This window comes from Bolinopsis microptera, chromosome 12, assembly GCF_026151205.1.
Source record: "Bolinopsis microptera isolate Bmic1 chromosome 12, MBARI_Bmic_1.0, whole genome shotgun sequence".
Lineage (NCBI taxonomy): Eukaryota > Metazoa > Ctenophora > Tentaculata > Lobata > Bolinopsidae > Bolinopsis > Bolinopsis microptera.
Genome location: NC_087083.1, coordinates 1,179,192 through 1,198,657, shown reverse-complemented (window position 1 = coordinate 1,198,657; position 19,466 = coordinate 1,179,192). Strand labels below are relative to the sequence as shown.

Sequence of the window (19,466 nt, the reverse complement as noted above, 5' to 3'; positions counted from 1 at the left end):
CCCGCAACAAATAGCGATGGAAAGAAATCTGTCAAGTTTAGTCGCACTACGCAGTATGCAATATGCATTCATATCCTCAATTAGAATTAGTAGTGATTGTTTTTAGATCCAGGCTAAAAAGGCACAATTAATCCTATTAGTATTAGACCTTGAGGGTCTTGCGCACAATAAAGTCGGTTCAGCAAAGAGATAATCACAATGCTTGTTTTAGAATTTCTGATGAAAAGTGCACGTGCAAATTTTCAAATGTCAAATTAAATATGGTGTAAAAATGTATCAGCGGAATTCACTGGCATTGCTGGCACGGTGCCAACAATTCAAAACATTCCTCGCGGACAATGACAGTACATATAAACTCTCACCGTAAAAAGGAACACACAGAGCACCTCAATCGTCTCCTACCCTCAGTCCCGTCCTTCACCCCCATTGGCTCGTCTAAACCACGTGACTTTAACGCGGTGTTATCATTGGTTGATGTCTTGGCACGTGACTGCGCGCTGTACTCTGATTGGCTGAAAAAGGGATTAGAGGTTGAGTGAGAGCTCCATTATAATGGGTCGGTAAGCGAGACCTATTACAACTGTAGTTTGATTTAGGGATCCCAACAGTGTCTCATTTGACTATATTGGGGGAGGGTATATAATAAATAAATATCTGCAGTCAGGTGCAATAAGCCCATATATGGTATGATTGGTGGTAGTACTTAGTTGAGATGAGTGCTAGTAGCATAATGTATAATGTAAGCTGGATTGTTATAACTCTCAGATAATTAGCACACAATTATAGCTGGTGCAAGCTTTATTATTCAACACACTTTTCAAAGAGAGGCACACGCTAGTCGCTCAGTGGTTGTTTTGGTAAAGTTCTCATAATCACGTGATCGTATTCTAAATCACGTGTTCTCGTGTAATGTAGAATAAGCGTTTAGAAGCGAGGGAGGACTGATCGCACACGTCTGTAAGGGGGCTTTGAAACGTGTTTTGGAAAGAAGACTTTGCGGTCTCTCACTTTACAATCCTTGAAGTTTAAGACTTTTTGGAATATGAATGGCTTAGTACACCGCGTCAACTTTAAGACAATGAGTCCCGTGTAGAGGAGCATAGCTTATAAGTAGATGACCGCATGCCATTAGTTTAGCATATTAATAATATGTGTGACCCTTGGCCCAATGCTCATACCCAAACCCGGGCACTTATGGAAATATTGTTATATATGGTAATTTATTATGTATTATTATGTAACTTATTTACTAATGTATATATTCCTTAGTCTCCTATGACCATAGTTGGTACAAGAATCAGTGGGTTTCATTTGTCAGATACAGTATATAAAAATGGCGACGAGCTATAAACGGACTTACAACGGCGGATCAGATTTTGATGAGTTTAGTGAACAATTCGAGTTATGGGTGAGCCTCAGAGAAGACTATATCGAGGAGTTACCGGTAAGAGAGAAATTTGCAAATGACGAATCGTTCAATACTCAAACAGGGTTGTATAATGCATGTGAACTGAAGAAACGCAAACAGTTTTTGACAGCGTTGGAGCCATCAGTCTATGCCGATATGAAAAACGTTGTGTATCCACGTCAGTTAGTGCAAATTCCCTACACAGAACTGAAACAGTTAGTGAGAGATCATTTCTGTCCAAAGCCAACAGTGCCAACCGAACGTTTTACATTCAGTCGTATGAAGCAAGGAAACAATGAATCAGTGCAAGCTTATGTTTCAAGATTAAAATCTTGTGCGCAACGGAGTAACTTCACTGGTAATGTGTTCAACACAAGATGTCTTGAACAGTTTATTTCTGGATTGTTTTGCGATGATTTTCGGGACATGTTGTTAGCTGAGGACTGGGAAACGCTCACTTTTATTACTGCTGTAGAGAAAATTGTTACTAAAGAGCGTTCAAAGAGGGAGACTCAGATTGTTGGTAAGGATGCGGTGACGCCGTCTACATCCGGTGCAGCTGGTGTGAATCGTGTTAACAAGTGGAGGAAACCAGCAGGGGACTATTCTGGCAAGCAGCAAGGTAAAGGTAAGAAGCCTGGTAAACCTAAGTCAAATATAATTTGCAACAAGTGCAAATTGCCGGGACACATATTTAAAGATTGCAAAACGAGATGTTTTAAATGCAAAAGCATGGGACACATTAAGAAGAATTGTGTAAATCATGTGCAACAAGTTGATCATGTAGATACTGATTTTGATAACGATAGTAATATTGCAAATTGGGAACCTAATTCAATTCATATAGTTGATTCTATTAACCGAGTTGATTCTAATCCGAAACCTAGAGTTTCTGTTAAGTTAGATTTAGGTGATGTTCGTAAGTCTGTCAATGTATCTATGGAGTTTGACACAGGTTCCAGTGTTGCTTTGTGTTCGGAACGTTGGTTTGTACAGTCAGGTTTGTCTTGTGTGTTGTCTCCGCATCATCAGCTTCTTAAAGTAGCTAACGGTCAGTCCGAGGAAGCTAAGGGAAAGGCTACTGTTAATGTGACATTCAAAGGAAAGAGAATCCCTGGTTTAGACTTAGTGATTGTCAAAGGGAACTTTCCGGCTTTGTTTGGATGGAACTGGATAACAGCATTCCTGGGTAAGAGTTGGTTGAAAGAGATACTGGAAAGATTCAACGCTGAGGGTAAGAGTAGTTTGTGTCAGTATGTTGTGCGAGAGGTTGAGTCAGTTGGTCTAGACCGTGAGTCCGTGTTGCAGGATCGTGTGTCTGTTGAGTGTGGCAGTGAGGTGTCGCATGGTGAGACCATGGACGAGTCAGTCAGTTTGGACCGTAAGTCTGTGTTGATGTCGCAGGAGCGTGTGTCCGTAAAGTGTGACAGTGTTTTGTCGCATGGTGAGACTGAGCAGCCTGATGTGTTGTGCAGTGTGAGCGAGAAGTCTGTTGTTCGTGTTATAGACCCTAGCGAGGATGCTAAGGGAGTCAAAGACTTTGGTAGGAATACCAAGGGAGATCAGAGACTCGATGTAAGACTCATCGAGGATAAAGAAAGAAGAACAAAGACAAAGAATCAACCTGCAGCTACAGTTCTATTCAGAACTCTGGACCAGTTGAAACAGAGTGAAGTGTTCACTAGTGGTCTGGGACTTGTAGAAGGATTCAAAGCTCAACTGAGGATCAAAGACGACGCTACACCTATATCGTTGAAAGCTCGGATGTTACCGTTTGCTATAAAAGACAAGGTGAAAGAAGAACTCCAAAGAATGGTAGAAGACGGAATCTTAAAGAGTGTGGAAAGTTCTGAATGGGCAACGCCCATTGTTGTGGTTACCACAAAGCAAAAGATAAGGATCTGTGGTGATTACAAGTCAACAGTTAACAAGTGTCTCGCAGTGAAGCAGTATCCTATTCCTTCGTTAGAGGAATGTCTTCATGCAGTCAGAGGAGGTGTTGTGTTTACCGTGGTGGATATAGCCAAAGCGTACAACAATCTCGAGCTGAGGGAAGCAGATAAGACATTGACGACGTTAAACACACCTTTTGGACTCTACCGGTGGAATCGTTTACCTTATGGCGTATCAAGCTCGGGTGCTATTTTTCAGGAAGTAGTGGATGAAGCTCTCAAGGGAATACCGATGACTGCATGTCGGATTGATGACATCATCGTGTCTGGGAGAACAAAGCAGGAACACCTGGAAAACTTGAACCGTGTGATACAAATCTTGGAGAAGAAAGGGTTTAAATGCAACCGTGAGAAGAGCCAGTTCGAGAAAGAACAAGTTGTTTACTTGGGTCACGTTATATCGAAGGACGGTATTAGAACTGTGCAGAGTAAGGTGAAAGACTTACAAGCATCTAAAGTTCCAACGAACACGGAGGAGCTAGTCAGTTTTCTTGGAGCAGTTAACTATTATCGACGATTTCTACCAGATCTATCAACAGTAGTTGCACCACTAGATAGATTGAGGAGCAAAGATGTGTCTTGGAAGTGGACAAAGACGGAACAGAAGTCTTTTGACAAGTTGATTGAGATGCTAGGATCAGATCGAGTTTTGACTTATTATCAGCCGGAGTTGGAGCTAAAACTCGACACAGACGCATCTAGTGTTGGATTGGGCGCAGTGCTGAGCCATGTACTACCTTCAGGGGAGGAACGTCCAATAGAGTATGCTTCTAGGACTTTATCGTCAGCAGAGCGAAATTATGCTCAAATTGATAGAGAAGCGTTAGCGATTGTATGGGGGATCAAGAAGTTCAACATATACTTGTATGGACGGAAGTTTAAGCTGATCACCGACCACAGACCGCTCACTTATATCTTTGGAAAGAACAGACTTCCACAGATGGCTTCAAGTAGAGTAAACCGATGGTCATTATTCCTATCAGAATATGATTATACAATCGAGTACCGGTCAACAAAGCAACATGCAAACTGTGATTTCTTATCCAGATTACCGTGTAGTAAATCTGTGAAAACTTCAGAAGTTCAAGATGATCTAGCTGAGATATTTGCTGTTACTCTGGAGGATGCTTACATTGACGCAGAGCTGATTGCGAGGGAAACTAGAAAAGACCTTGTTTTGAGTAAGGTATTTGGTTACATTCATGAGGGATGGCCAAGTAACTTGAAAGCAGAGGGGGATATGCAAGCATTCTGGAACAGAAGAGATGAGTTAGCATTGGAACTTAACTGTATTACCTGGGGAACGAGAGTGGTGATACCTGCACAGTTAAGAGGTCATGTCATGAAGATCTTACACAGCACGCACATTGGAATGTGTGGTATGAAATCGATAGCTAGAAGCTATGTGTATTGGCCGAGAATAGACGCGGATATTGAAAACACATGTAAAACATGTGATAGTTGTGGAAAGTATGGTAACTCAAAACCTAGAGTCGCTGATCATCCCTGGAATCAACCAACCGGACCATGGCAGCGGGTTCATGTGGATTATGCAGGACCGTTCATGAACAGCATGTGGTTAGTATTGCAAGATGCTTACAGCAAATGGCCGGAAGTTATCAGGATGAACAGTTCAACAGCTCATGCTACCGTGAAAGCGTTACATACGATATTTTCTAGAACAGGATATCCTTGTGTACTGGTTTCTGACAATGGAACACATTTCAAGAACCAGGAAATGAGCGAGTTTACCGAGAAACACAGGATCAAACATCTGTTTATTCCAATCTACAGCCCGAAGACAAACGGGATTGTTGAAAGGTTTAACGGAACATTCAAGAAAGCGCTGAAAAAGATGCGGGAAACTAATAGGGATTTGGACGAATGTTTAGCAGAGTTTCTAATCTCCTACAGGAACTGCCCTCATACGGTGACAAATACCCCACCCGCAGTTCTAATGTACGGTAGAACATTACGTTCTAACCTGCACGCATTAAAGCCATCGGATCAACAGAAATTGAAATCTTTACACCCCGACAAGGAACAGAAACTTCTAAATGAAAAGAGGAGAGAGTTTGTGGATAATCAAGACGTCTGGATTCAAGCTACTAACGATAAGACTTGGGAGAAAGCTAAGATATTACAGAGAGTTGGTACGTCGAATGTATACGATGTGGTATACAGAAACCGAGTGATCCAGAAACACGCTGATTCGATAAAAGAGAGAGTAAAAGATGTGTTAAGAAGATCTACAACTGTACCGGACAATGATCACCAGGTTAGAGTTGTGCCGTTTGTACCTGTTGTGGAACCTGTGTTATCTGAGATTGCTGGACCAGTAGTAAGTCCATTGGTTGTGAGTACACCTGAATCTGTGATTACAGCTGAACCAGTTTTTAGAGAACCTGATATTTTAACCGATAGTTTACCTAGTAGAAGTTCTGATATTTCGAATAGAGAGAATGTAAACAGTACACCAGTTAATGTTGATAATCGTAATGTGACAGATGATATTATACCGTTACGTGTTAGTCTTCGATCTAAGCCGAAAGTTGATTATAAGTTACTTGCTGGTTTCAAGAAAACAGCATGATGAACTTAAGAGTTGTTTTTAAAATATTTAGTCCAGTATGATAATTGTTCACTGGCAGTGAAATAATTGTTTTTGATGATTTGGTATTTACTATATGTTGAGCGCGGAATTATTTTCAGAATACAGACTAGCCAGTTAGTAATCTTTGTACGTGCGCGGCTTATTAATTTTAATATATAATTTAACACGAGGTAAATGAACACGAGGTATATAATTTAATCTTTGTTGTTTTATCAAGTGGTTTGAAAATAGAAGGGGAGGTGTTATATATGGTAATTTATTATGTATTATTATGTAACTTATTTACTAATGTATATATTCCTTAGTCTCCTATGACCATAGTTGGTACAAGAATCAGTGGGTTTCATTTGTCAGATACAGTATATAAAAAATATCCTCATCCCTAAAAACAGCAGGTATATTTAATGTAATGACAGTAAGAGTGAGACCCATGTCAAATGACTAGTTTATCTTATTTTGTCTTATAGTTGTGCCTTGCCGCTTAGGAACCGCCGTTACCGGAAGTGTTACTGGGCATTGAGGCTATTTGAAGCATATCCAGGGTCTATAGAAAGCGGTAAAACCATTAGTCTGCCCATACCGACCCTAAGTCCTAACCCCAGCCACGTAATCCACCATTTACAGTGGCCCTCTAAGAACAAAGTCATTTCCCAAGCAGATGGACATTGTCTGCCCTGTTAAACTGGCTTTATGTAAAGACAGCGACTGTTGCCACCGGCCCCTATGCGATGAGCTCACCCTTTAAGCTAAGGGTACAGCCTACATTTGCCGGGGAGATGCTGAGTTTTAAATCGACTCCCTTTTTCTTTGTGTGCTGTTTGAGCAGCTCGAGTGAGTGAAGGACGAAGGTTCAAGAACACCAATGTTCATTTCGCCGTTTGACGTTGAACCACAATTTAAAGATATGAATTTTATTTTACCGTTTATTAATCAAAGAATTTACATGCAGCACAAAACCACGGGAAGTGGCGTCACTCCGTTCAGATTATTTACTGGGAAATTATAGATTTTACTTTTCACTTTTTACAAAATTACCGAGATTTATTCGATATTCTGTCAAAAATGTCGAAGACGAAATTAGCAATCGACAAATTAATCTGAGTTCAACATTCGCCAATACAATAAAAATTCATAAATTGTTTTACTTTTACTTCTCCTTTTTCCAGAAAGCTTGACTATGTTCATGTTTCTCATCCTCCTTTGGATGATACCTTCATCTCTATGCGGTAAGTAATAAATAAGAAGTAAATTCAAATTCCTCTCATTAATAAATAGGTACATATGGGATACATTTATCCCAGTAAGTTTAATGAATTATATATAAACTTGTGAGATGCTGCTTACTATTCATTACAATAAATAGGCATTAGTTTAACAGCTTTTCCATACGATGTTATCCTAGATAACCCATCCCAACGTTTAACCTATACTTGCTCACTTTAACCTATACTTGCTCACTTTAAGCCATACTTGCTCACTTTAAGCTATACTTGCCCACTTTAACCTCCTTTAATCCAGCACACAATAGGTTTAAGTTGTGTGTAACACTGCCTTGTGTAGCAATATACCAAGGAAACAGACAGATTACAACAGTAGAAAATAAGAGCTAACGTTTAACACCACCCCGAGGAATTCTCTAGAAAAGCTCTCTTCTCTCTCTCCCTCCCTTGGTGCCGAGTAAATGGCTCCTGTCGCTTCCCTGTTCTTAGGGGTCAGAGGGATAATGGTCATTAGTCCTAGCGAAGGTTGTATGAGGTCTGCTGTGCGCTGCGTTCACGATAATCGGAGTAAAACAATAGAGAGGGAGGAACAGTTGAATAACGCATTTCTCTCCAGCAAGCAAGCGAGTAATCCTCAATCCTGCTCAGTTCTCGTTTGTATTTTTCAGTAATGCTGCTCCAGCAGCGTACTTTGGGGACTTGGCGCAACTCTGTTTAATAAGATTGTTAGATTAAATTATTTTATTGGTCAAAGCTTTGATCTGATTGGCTAATCGCTCTCACGTAACAACGATTCATGCATGAACGTGACAACGATTCATGCATGAATTCATTTTTGTGTGTTTTTGTGCCAAAAATTTTAAAACTAGCACAAGATTTCATGTAGAATGTTGAGAGAATATCTTTCTGATGTCACTTCTTATCGTCGGAGCTACTGCTGATAACGGAGGCTGATAATCGTGTAGGTTTAATGCTTAACACAGTTTTAATAACTTACAAGAGAATGGTGTTTTATTTGCCCCTATATTGGGTGTCTCAGTTACTATTTTGAGTTATTTCGTGCATTTTATGTGATTATTCGTGGTTAAATGAATAGTCATTATTTAATAGTTAACACCACAATTTTGTTTTGAAAATCTCCATTTGAAACTCTATAAGCACACTTTTTTAGAGATTTTACCGGCGTATCCTCTTGGGGGGGGGGGGGGGGGGGGGGGGGGGGGAGGCGCCAACAGGCAACGTTACGCCACTGATCCCCATTTCCCCAAGGTTAATATCATTAAAGACATGTCGTATATTATTATATCTGGGTGAAATATGTCGTGGTTTTTATCACCCGATGGGACATTTTTGGGCCCCACAATGATCCAAAGCACTCCTGAACAGCAGCCCCTATGCGATGAGCTCACCCTTAAAGCTAAGGGTACAGTTTACATTAGCCGGGGAGATGCTGCGTTTAAACCAACTCCCGTTTGACGTTGAACCACAATTTAAAGATATACATTTTTTTAAACCGTTTATTAATCAAAGAATTTATATGCAGCACAAAACCACGGCAAGTGGAATCATTCCGTTTAGAGTATTGCTGGAAAATTATAGATTTTACTATTCACTTTTTATGTGTGTAAATGTCGAAGACGAAATTGGCAATCGAAAAACTGAGCTGAGGTCTGATCCATTCGCCAATAAAAATTCATAAATTGTTTTACTTCACTTCTCCTTATCCAGAAAGCTTGACTATGTTCATGTTTCTCATCATCCTTTGGATGATACCTTCATCTATATGCGGTAAGTAGCAAATAAGAAGTAAATTCAAAGTCCTCTCATTAATAAATAGGCACTTATGGGATAAATTTATCTCAGTAAGTTTAATGAATTATAAACTGATAAACTTTACTGTTCATTACATTAATGAATAAATAGGCGTTAGTTTAACAGCTTTTCCATACGATGTTATCCTGGATAACCCATTCCAACGTCCGCCTCATCTCATAATTGTTTATTTACCACCCAGGGAACTTAAAAGGGTACTTTTAGAACGTAGATCTATTATGTAATTGGTCATTATTAAAATTTCTCAGTGTGCGTTAGTGAAGTATTTATATCCGGCGATAAAACAAAATTCCCCTCAGTCGATTATCAGATAACAGCGACAATCATCCCTGGTCTGTACTCCGGTACTGCTGACAAACAGTTTGTGACGATTAAGGGGAAAGCACCTGTAGAGAAGGAATGCTCAGCTGACTTCAATGTGGATAACCAGGATGTCACGTGCTCGGTGCAGACCGAAAATGCGATAGAAGACTACAAATGCTTGCTCTGGAGAACAGATGGCAATGATGGTATGGACCTCAGTAAGGTTAGTGGTGTCACATATTACGTAGTTAATATTTTAGCAATTTTTACCCCCCTCCACCTCCTCCGTTATGAACCGTAATCAAGATCCACCCCCCTCCTGACTGCAAAATTACGTAATCATGGTCTGACCCCCCTCCCTGTTGTATTTTCTATATCTTTGTTGGAAAGAATTTTCTTAGCTTCACTTTTATGAATTTACGGATAACAACATTAAATTCCTTGTTTTGTATACATGATTTCTTAACTATTAACTCAATCCTGACATGTGACAGTGCAGCACAGAACTCTGTAATTATCATTGTTATTTTCAGATAAAAGTGATCGCAGATAACACGGTGATACATTTGATCGAGCCACCGCAGGACGCTACCGTAATAGCAATAACTGGTGCAAATAGCTACGTATTTTGCCATCAGCGTAAGCGGCAAACTGTTTTTTATTTGTATTTACTATTCATATATCCAATATCTTATATTTTTACTCATATTTGGTACCCCGCCTTATCATTCCCATGTGTTATTTTCTCCTTCCAAGCTGACGAATTACCGGACGAATTTCAATTGCTGAATGTATCAATATTGAATAATAAGCCCAGTAGAAAAAACATTCCATCAACTAACGGATTAACTCGCATTTGTTTCACTACTCTCTCCCGCTAACAAATAGTGGAGCAAGTTAAAACCGATAAAACGTGTAAATAACACTTAAAACGGCTTATATCTAACATGATCTATATCACAGAACCAAGACAAAGAGAACAAGGTGAGATTGTTCCAGTTAGTGCTGAACAATCGGAAACGAAAGGACTGGAAACAGTCAAAGCGCTGTTTAACGCTGAGTTAGCTATAGATCTGAACCACGCGTCTGGGTGCACCGCTGTGCCTGACGGAACTGGTGTTAGCTATGTGAAACTGAACTTTGGCAAGGTGGGTTGTTCTAAGAAATATATTTGCCATCACATCTTTTAGTTCAGGGTAATTGCAATCTATCTAATTTTAAGTAATAGTAATACATATGAAAAAATCGGGTATCTACTGTGCATCAACTTAACTTTTATGAATTCTTTTTTAGGATATTTTAAGATAGGCCCGGCCTAACGGCCTTTCTTGATGGTGATAACGGATAATTGGGACCTTTTGCAGATTAATCCATTGCTAACTGCAGACACTATTTAATATTTATTATTCTTAATTCGGACCATTTTTCAAAATGCAAATTTCATCACATAATCTTACTATACATAAAGCGAGACGATAGTTATCCGTATTCCGTGCCATTTTACTGACACCACGGCATCAACTTCAACGCGATTTTCCGCAAAAACCGAAAAAGATATAAAACTGAAACTTTTTGATTGGGTCAAATATCTTAATGGCCTTCAAATCAGCATGGAAAAATAAAAAACTGGCCAAGAAATAAAAATTGTAGTGCCCAAAATTTGGACCCCCAAGTGGTGTCAAAAACCTGAATTAAATAGGTAATAATTTATTTAGTCTCTTTAGTCTTGACACCACTTAAAGGGTTAGACGGGTTCCTGCTAGTATGCATAATTCTTTAACTTTTTTATCGTAGAACTGTAACTAAAACTTGACCAGGTATACTGTGTAGAGAAGGTAACGTGGTACCGTGACGGCGAAATTTTCAAAACATGGACCTGCAATGAGGAAGGATGTAGCTCAGACAACGGAGACGGGTACACTTTAACAGTATACTCAGGAGGAGGAGGAGACCAACCACGCCCCTGTCAATACGGAGATACGGTGAAGCTGGCGAGAGAAGGGGGCCGTGTATTGTCTGTGGCCGAGATATCAGTGATTGCAAGACCAGGTAATGTTTCTATGCAGTATCCAAGAAGGCTGGCCACTAGACTCAATCCTGAGGGGGGAGGGGGCGCAACCCCATCTATGCTCATTGCTCATTGCCCATACCCATTAAACAAAGAATTGAATTGCGATGCTAAACTATCAAAGTATGAAGGAGATGTATAAACATGAATCTAAATATTGTAATTTCAGATGCTGATTGCACGAGTGTTGATTCAACATGGACGAACGTACGAACAGATCCAACACTTCCAGTCACACACGGAGTAGAGATAACACTCAGCTGTCCTAAAGACTACACCAACAAGGGAGGTGACAAAGCAACTTGTCAGGACGGAACTTTTGTTCCAACTGGTCAACAACCTCCTAATTGTCGTGGTGAGTTTACTAATTAACAGTTAACGCATTAACATTTGATTCACAAACCAACTCTACTGGCACCACAATCACTGACAAAACATAAGTTTTTACTCATTTTTCAGCCAAATGTATGACTGTCAACGAGGATCTCAAGATCACAGTGACGGATCCTCAGTTACCAGCTGAAGACGGAGCCAGTATAAACTACCGCTGTTCGAAGAAATATGCTAAAAAAGGAGGAAATGTCAACCTGGTTTGTGAAAATGGGATTGTCACCTTCTCTGGGGGAAACACGCCGTGCTTCAAAATAGGTACAGCTTCTTTGATTCAACTGTACATTATAAAAATGCGCGAAATGTAAGAATTGTTGATTCTACTGGGCAAAGTTGAACAATTCTTGCATTTCACATTATGATTATTTGCTTATCAAACTTAGCTTCATAGCTAATATTCACAAATTTAAAATTAAACCATATCTTATCGGACATTACGTCGACGGACATTACATGTTCGCACTGTTCGCACATAATTTTGGTAGGAATTATGACTCATGGCCCCTCTAAATCATAAGGAGTGTTATAAAGTTGTTGTACTCTATAAGTGTATATTCACCTACAAGCATAACTGCTTGGCGTGATGAGGTACATCTTTGATTGGTCGAAGGTCTTTCAACAACACAGCATCATCATTTTCATTTTCATAGTAGTCCCCGGCTTATGACGGGTTCATAGCGGTATTAAACATGTTTTTCTGGGCCCAAACATTCTACGCTCCTACTATGCTATTACTGGTCTCTTGACTAACTCCCAATCATCTGTCCATATGGTAGTGTTTCTGGACAAATAGATGGTATACGATGCCCTCAGGCTGATCTCAGCGATCTTCATGCAGGCCTTCTTCTTCTCTTTGTTCTTTACGTTCAGGTGGTTCATAAATGTTGGGAGGCTATAGCTGTAAATGCCTCGAGCTCCCACTTCTACTGTCTGGAGCTTGCAAGCCCATCCGTTGGCTTCTATCTCTTCTGTCAGCTGCTGATATCTCTTCATCTTTCGCTTCTCTTGATCAGCAAAGTTCTGCTCATTTCCACAAGTCAGCTCCATTAGATAAACCTTCTTTGCTTTATCTGAATAGATCACTACATCAGGTCTTAGTGGTGTAGCTGCAATGTGCTGCGGGAAGTTCCTCTGTCTCTCATCCTCATCAAATATTATCTTCCAGTCGTTGGCATCTGAAAAGAAATATCTTTGGGTCTTATGATGAGTTGGGTCAGCTAAGGTAACCTTCTCGCGCTTATTGCCTGCCTTGTGAAAGACCGACGGTGCCCTCTTCGATTCCTTGGCGATGTCGGAATTAAACTCGTCAATCTGTGATGAAACAGTCTTCATGATTTCACGTAGGACCTGATCATGGCGCCAGTTGAAACGTCCCTGTCTTAGTGCAACCTTGCAGAACGTGAGGATATGATTAAGTGTCCCTTGTTTGCTGCAGAGTTTACAGTTTCCTGAAACGGCTTTATTCCAAAGCTTTAGGTTGCTAGGTGTTGACGCAGTGTCATGGATAGGCGATAGCATTGACATGAAACTTTAACAGTTCCGGACTAAGTTGATAGATCAGGTTATTCCACGTGGTGTCGAATGTCATTGTATTTTCCCATGTGAGAAAGAGGTTTTGCCGCTTTTTGTCAAAAAGTGAACAAATAAGTGTCTCTTCATCAAAGGTCCTCACCATGTTGGTTAGCAGTTTCCTCTCTGATGTGTCCTCATATCTTGTCCCATAACCGAGGCCAGTTGTACCAACTGCAGGTTTTCCAACTAACTCTTGGAAGTAAAGTTGGCGCTGACGGTCTTTCAGCTCTTTGGGATAAGACCACATCTTCTGTGTGTCTGCAATAGCCTTATGGTTAGAGTACACTTTTTTGATGTAGGGGTCACTAGAGTTACAAAGTTGGTGTCCCTTAATAAGTTGGATGACTTTGTACTCAGTGCAGATGTTTTTCAGCTGCAATCCTTTCTGGTCTCTACTCCTGTAGAGGACGGTGGTGGTACAAGGATGCGCAATCCCTAGCCACTTCTTAAGGTATCTGTTACACAGTGCCTCAAGCTCTCTCACACATGTGATGGGTAGGTTATAAACAGTAAACCCCCATGACATCTTACTAATGATGAGGTGGTTATACACCCACGCCTTCATTGGACCGGTGATTTCATCATTAGACGTAGTTTCCAAAAGGTCCTCTAACTTCTTCTTAATCATGGACCGAATTTCCTTCACCTCAAGATCTACATACATGTACATTCCTAGGAACTTCATTGGTGCTTGGATAATGGACGGCACCTGTTGTTCGCTTAGTACAAACTCTGCATCATAGGTATTGTACTTTCCTCCAGTACACTTCATAGACATAGACAGGCACTTCGATGGTTTAGCCTTCATTTTCTTCGACCTGTCCAGGAACTCTTCTACTACCTTCAACATCTTCTTCATCTCCTTCTCGCTCTTCGACAACAGGGTTAGGTCATCAGCAAATGCTTTCTTTGAGGTCTTACTATCACTGAAGCTTGGCTCATACCCAACTTGACTGCACAGTACAGCTAGAAGTTCCAGTAGGATGTTGAATACTATAAGGAACAGGATCACGGACAGATAACATTATTCGATATTACGAAGTCTACAACCTTCAAATACATGTTATAGGTAACTAGAAGTTGGGTGACAATGAGCTTACCTAAAAGGTAATTCCCTGTGAATATAATTTTATTTTTATAATTATTTCATAAATCATTTAATTGTACTGTCTCCAACATTGGGAACTGCTTGTGAGAGCTAAGCAAGGCATAGTGTAACCAGTGTAATTATAAACGCAGCAGTAACACTGCACTAGTTATTGTAGTGTGAATGTAATGTAACATTCAGGTTATATACAGCTTCTTTTGGTTCGGTGTGTCACATATTCATGATGGTGAGTCACTATATTTGTTGGTTTTTTTTTTCTTTGTTGGGTCTTTTAACTGGCAATGATTTTTTAGTCTGCTCATTTCTTGTGTGGAGTTAGAACTTTTGTTTGTGCGTTTAAAAAATACTTTTTTTGACATCGACAATCGTCAGTAAATATGAGATGTTTAATTAATTATTGTTTAATCAATTATTGTTTAATTAATTATTGTTTAATTAATTATTGTTTAATTAATTATTGTTTAATTAATTATTGTTTAATTAATTATTGTTTAATTAATTATTGTTTAATTAATTATTGTTTAATTAATTATTGTTTAATTAATTATTGTTTAATTAATTATTGTTTAATTAATTATTGTTTAATTAATAGTTGATCAGTGGATGTTCTAATGAACGCAGGCAAACAGTTTTCTTTGTTAATAGTGACCAATAAAATATACAGTGGAACTAAAAAGCAAGTTTAACTCCAAACAAGCCCAGAATAAAATATATTTTATAACCAAAAAGATGATTTACCTGGTCTAATTCAACATCAATGCACCATAAAATATCCAGGAAAATAAAACGGATTACAAGCCTCTCTACCCCAACGTGGTAGACCTTCCTAAGAATGTTCCAGATTACCCCACAGGGAACACTATCCGCCCTGGTGAGTACCAGCAGTTCTCTGATGAGAGGAGTGAGTCTGAATTCTCATCGTGTGATTTAGAGGCGGGGGATACTGCCAAGGTAAGATCATTATTTTAAAAAAATGTTTAAGAAAATTGTTTTTAGGTAAGATAAGCTGATAAAGTTCTTAAGATCCTTTATTCGTGATGTTATCCCTCTTTAAAACCATGATACATTATAAATTAGTTAAAAATCACTAGATGAGTGATTTTAAGAAAATTCTAAATTGATTCGCTTTCCGGCCCGTCTTCTCTAATCTCTTGTCCACTTGCTCCTCCGTTTAACCGTCCAAATCACGTGACCAGTATCGTGTGTACTGATTGGTTTCCCTCAGCATATTGAAGTTAAGAGGTGGTTGAAAGTGCAGGAGCAGAGAGATAAAGCTAGGGAACAGTGCTCTCAACTAACGAAACACAAGATAGCAGTTCCTCATCAGTTCCTGCCAGTCACTGTGCAGGCTTGGAGGTAAGTGTGTGACGTCACGTGAGGGAGGGTGTGACGTCACGTGTAGCTTTGCATGCTTTCATAAGAAGCCCATTACTCATTAGTGTCATAATCTCGAACTTTTATTTAACTGTAAAAAAACTTTGTCAACAGATGCTTGACTCCTTGTTGCGAAGTATTCAGCCCGTTAAAGTGCTTGGCACTGCTTGTATATTGACCAGTCTGCTTCGGGAAACCATTAAAATAGCATGCCGTATGTTATTCATGGTTATATGCCCCAACTAATACAGTGTGAGCGATTGTGTGAGTTAATAATGACGTCACGCAAGACTTCATGACGTCACATGACAGTTTATGACGTCACTTCACCCCTTAACAACCCTCCTCCATATCTCCATCTTCAACAGATCCAGCTCCCTTGTACTACTCCCCAGCACCCCCGTATTCTCCTGCGCTCGCCTCGCTAAAAACGGTAACACCTCCTCCACTGGCCCCCACGCAATAGCTTTAAACACAGTGTACCCGCTACTGGACAACTGGAATGTAGTCGGATCACACAGACCGTACAACTGTCCGAACACCACTCTCTCCCGCGCGTCAGGGTGCAGGTTGTGGTGCTGTAACTGTGACATCAGGTACTTTACTGTTACCTCATTGTGGCTCCCTGCTAGCATGTAACAATGATCACGTGACACTAGCTCCAACAGTACGTCCATCATGTTGTGGTAGGTTTGGTCTGTTTCCTCCTTGCTGTTTTGTATCGGGTTCTCGTACCCGAGCCGCGCAGCACGTGCAGCCTCCTCCACCATGTACGCCCCTCTCACCAGTTTCACTCCCAAGGTATACCCGCGTGATAGCGCGTCTCTAGCGTCCAGTGTCAGAGTATTGGGTGTTCTCTTCAAATAGCACTGGTAAGTATTGTAGATGTAAGCTACTCCGTGGTTGTGTTCTCTCATCAGTTCCACTGTGAAGTAGTCAATAGCTGGCTGCATGTAGGTCTGTTCCGCGTCTATCATTACACGTGCGTCTATTGATTTAGTTTTATTAATTATTTGGGTTAGACGGTCTTTAAGTCGGGTACCTCCTTTAGCAAGTTCAGCTGTTAACTCAGGGATTCCCTCAATTTGTGATATTATCTCTGGGTTTGACAAGAGGATTTCTCTAAACTGATAGAAATCAAGTTTGCCAGTGTAACCGGTATCAACAGAATCAAACAACTCGGGTGATCCTGCTATCTTTACAAACCCCTCTCTCGTGATAACTCTGTTAACAAACAGAGTCTCATTACCCCTCACCACCTCACTTGATAAACTGTCCACAAACCCTCCAATATCCCTCTCCACCACAGAACATTCTAGAAAAACCCTCTGTACCCCTTCCAGTAGCTTAGTAAACTCGTATAAAAACTGAGGGGTGGTCAAACCGGTTATCTTAAACGAGGAGAACGGTCTACCCTGACAAACCTCTTTGGAAGAATCTAGAATACTGAGGATAGTTTTCAGACTCTCCTCACATTGGCTCTCCCCGACAGCTGTGTCTAGATCAGATTCAACAGAGAAGTTCAGCATGGAGTGAACTCCGTGTTGGGCTAAGTTTTCTACGCAGGGTTTTAGTTCCGATATGTTTTCTCCCCCAGCAAACTGGCCGTAGAATGATTTCTTCATCAGGTAGGCGAAGAGGCTCTTTCCAAGTAGGATTCTGGATATTCTCATCATTTTTTCTGCGTTGTTTACGAAAACCTGCCAAGAATAACTTTGCAGAAAAATGTCTGACGATTTAATATTATAGTATTAGCGACACTGACACTACCAGTAACGCTATCCTTAAAAGATACAATGCAATTATAAGTTTTCTATAACACTACCAATTCTACCATTACTATAATAACTTTGCAAAGCAACCATACCAGATGACATCTTTTTTCTAACCTGATAAGTGCAGCTCTTGAGAATAAAAAGAGATCGGACCAGCTCAAAGCTAGACTTAGACATGTAGGTCTCTTTAGTATCATGGAAGTTCAGTGTCGCTTCTTTCTTACTGCAGCATTTATTACTGGTGTGGTTATCTCCATGGCTGCGGACTTGGCTATCTTTAGCGGGACCGCTGGCTACCCCGCATAGCAGCCGTGATGTGGTTACCACCCACGTGTTACCACGTGTTATAACACGTGTTTTCCTCCATATCTGCATATGGGATAGTATCGTCATTTTGATCTGGTTGATAGGTTTTATGGTTAATTGATGATCAAGGATATCGGGTGTAGTTTTTGTGAAGACTGAAGAGTATGACGATATTCTAAGAATATCATCTGAGATCTCCTTTCATTTTTTCTGCAATGTGAAAGTTTTGAAACGTCACCTAGCGTATAATGAGGGAGGCAAGAATAAGATAAACTAAAAGATGGCAATTCACAAAAAAAAGAGGCTATATCGAGGAGAAAACCATGCTTCTTGCAAAAACAACAAGCATGGCAATAGCAATCTCCAAATGCAATTACGGTATCAAGCTCAAATCATCTCAGAATATGATTTGTGACCAACAAACAGAATTCTGATCAGGACCAAACGATAACTGCAGGACTTAATTAACCATATTACATATGTTCATTTGTCCAATTGTAGTAGTGCATCCCGTTCAAATTTCATTATATCTTGTGAATCATATAACTGACTGTTCACATTCTTCTTAGTATTACACCTACATAGCTTGAACATTCCGGGCAGCACTTGATATTTGTTTTGGGACATAAATGAACATAGTTTTGAGATTGAAAATAATATCGGTAGTAATGGACCATTTTTGTTACCTGTGTATTGTGCTCTGCCAATTGCATCACTTGATTTGAATGAATTTATCATTTTATTATAAGTCTTCTAAGTTTGACCAAATTTTAGTAGGGCATTTCATGACTATTATAGAAATTGGTAAGTTTATCCTATGGTTTATAAATCATAGGATTAAACGTACAAATACGTCTCATTAAAAAAATATTTTATGATACTTAACAATAATTAACAACACGAACGAAGTCGAATGTAACAGTAAAACACATAACATTAACGCTACTATCACTAAAACGTGATATATGGTTATTATATTCCAAAGCTTTGCTAACCCGTTTAAGATCCGGAAAAACCAGTTTATTTCGCTAAGGAAGCTGATTTAGACAAGGAAGCACTTGTACTATTCTAGTACATTTATAAAGACTAAAAGATACGACACCTTAGGGCTAATATAATTATCTTATAGTTAAGTTAACTAGTTAAGTAGGTTAAAAGAACAATCTTCATTTTGGGGTCCAGCCGATTGCAACAACCCCTTTGTTGATACCCTACAATTTGTTGATACCCTACAATTTGTTGATACCCTACAATTTGGCAAGGGTTCAAATTCTCATCTATCAAAACCGGTTTATCAAGTTTTTCTGTAACCGTGTCGACGGAGCTGGGCGTAATTTAAACTAATCAAGTATGAAAATATAGTATGTAATATTTAACTTTTATTTTATTTTATCGTTATAGTAATTCGATCTGTCCTGATAATCAGTTTATTCAGCAGTAAAAGGAATAATCTTAAAAGTAACTAGGGGGGTAATGAACCTGGACATATGTGGCGTGCAGCTCTATAAAGGGAAAAAAACTTGGGGGTGTCTAGGCTGCCATA

General features: G+C 39.7%; 4 protein-coding genes across 5 annotated transcripts in view; 2 read left to right on the top strand and 2 right to left on the bottom strand.

Annotated features, from left to right (window-relative positions):
* The window catches only part of LOC134824009 (stress-induced-phosphoprotein 1-like), a 114,463-nt gene that overhangs the window by 51,188 nt on the left and 43,809 nt on the right, over positions 1 to 19,466 (top strand). The gene's annotated exons all lie outside the window — the stretch shown is intronic.
* LOC134824487 (uncharacterized) lies at positions 8,933 to 12,096 on the top strand. Its single transcript, XM_063836393.1, has 7 exons — positions 8,933 to 8,982; positions 9,327 to 9,553; positions 9,864 to 9,969; positions 10,294 to 10,478; positions 11,148 to 11,379; positions 11,568 to 11,750; positions 11,858 to 12,096. The coding sequence occupies exons 1-7, from the start codon at positions 8,934 to 8,936 to the stop codon at positions 12,094 to 12,096; spliced, it is 1,221 nt and encodes a 406-aa protein (XP_063692463.1). The 5' UTR covers position 8,933.
* LOC134824486 (uncharacterized) lies at positions 13,287 to 14,219 on the bottom strand. Its single transcript, XM_063836392.1, has one exon. The coding sequence runs from the start codon at positions 14,217 to 14,219 to the stop codon at positions 13,287 to 13,289; it is 933 nt and encodes a 310-aa protein (XP_063692462.1).
* Positions 15,622 to 18,012, bottom strand: LOC134824007 (hydroxyproline dehydrogenase-like). Its single transcript, XM_063835636.1, has 2 exons — positions 17,732 to 18,012; positions 15,622 to 17,542 (listed from the first exon to the last, which is right to left on the bottom strand). Exons 1-2 carry the CDS (start codon positions 18,008 to 18,010, stop codon positions 16,169 to 16,171), a joined length of 1,653 nt encoding a protein of 550 aa, XP_063691706.1. The 5' UTR covers positions 18,011 to 18,012; the 3' UTR covers positions 15,622 to 16,168.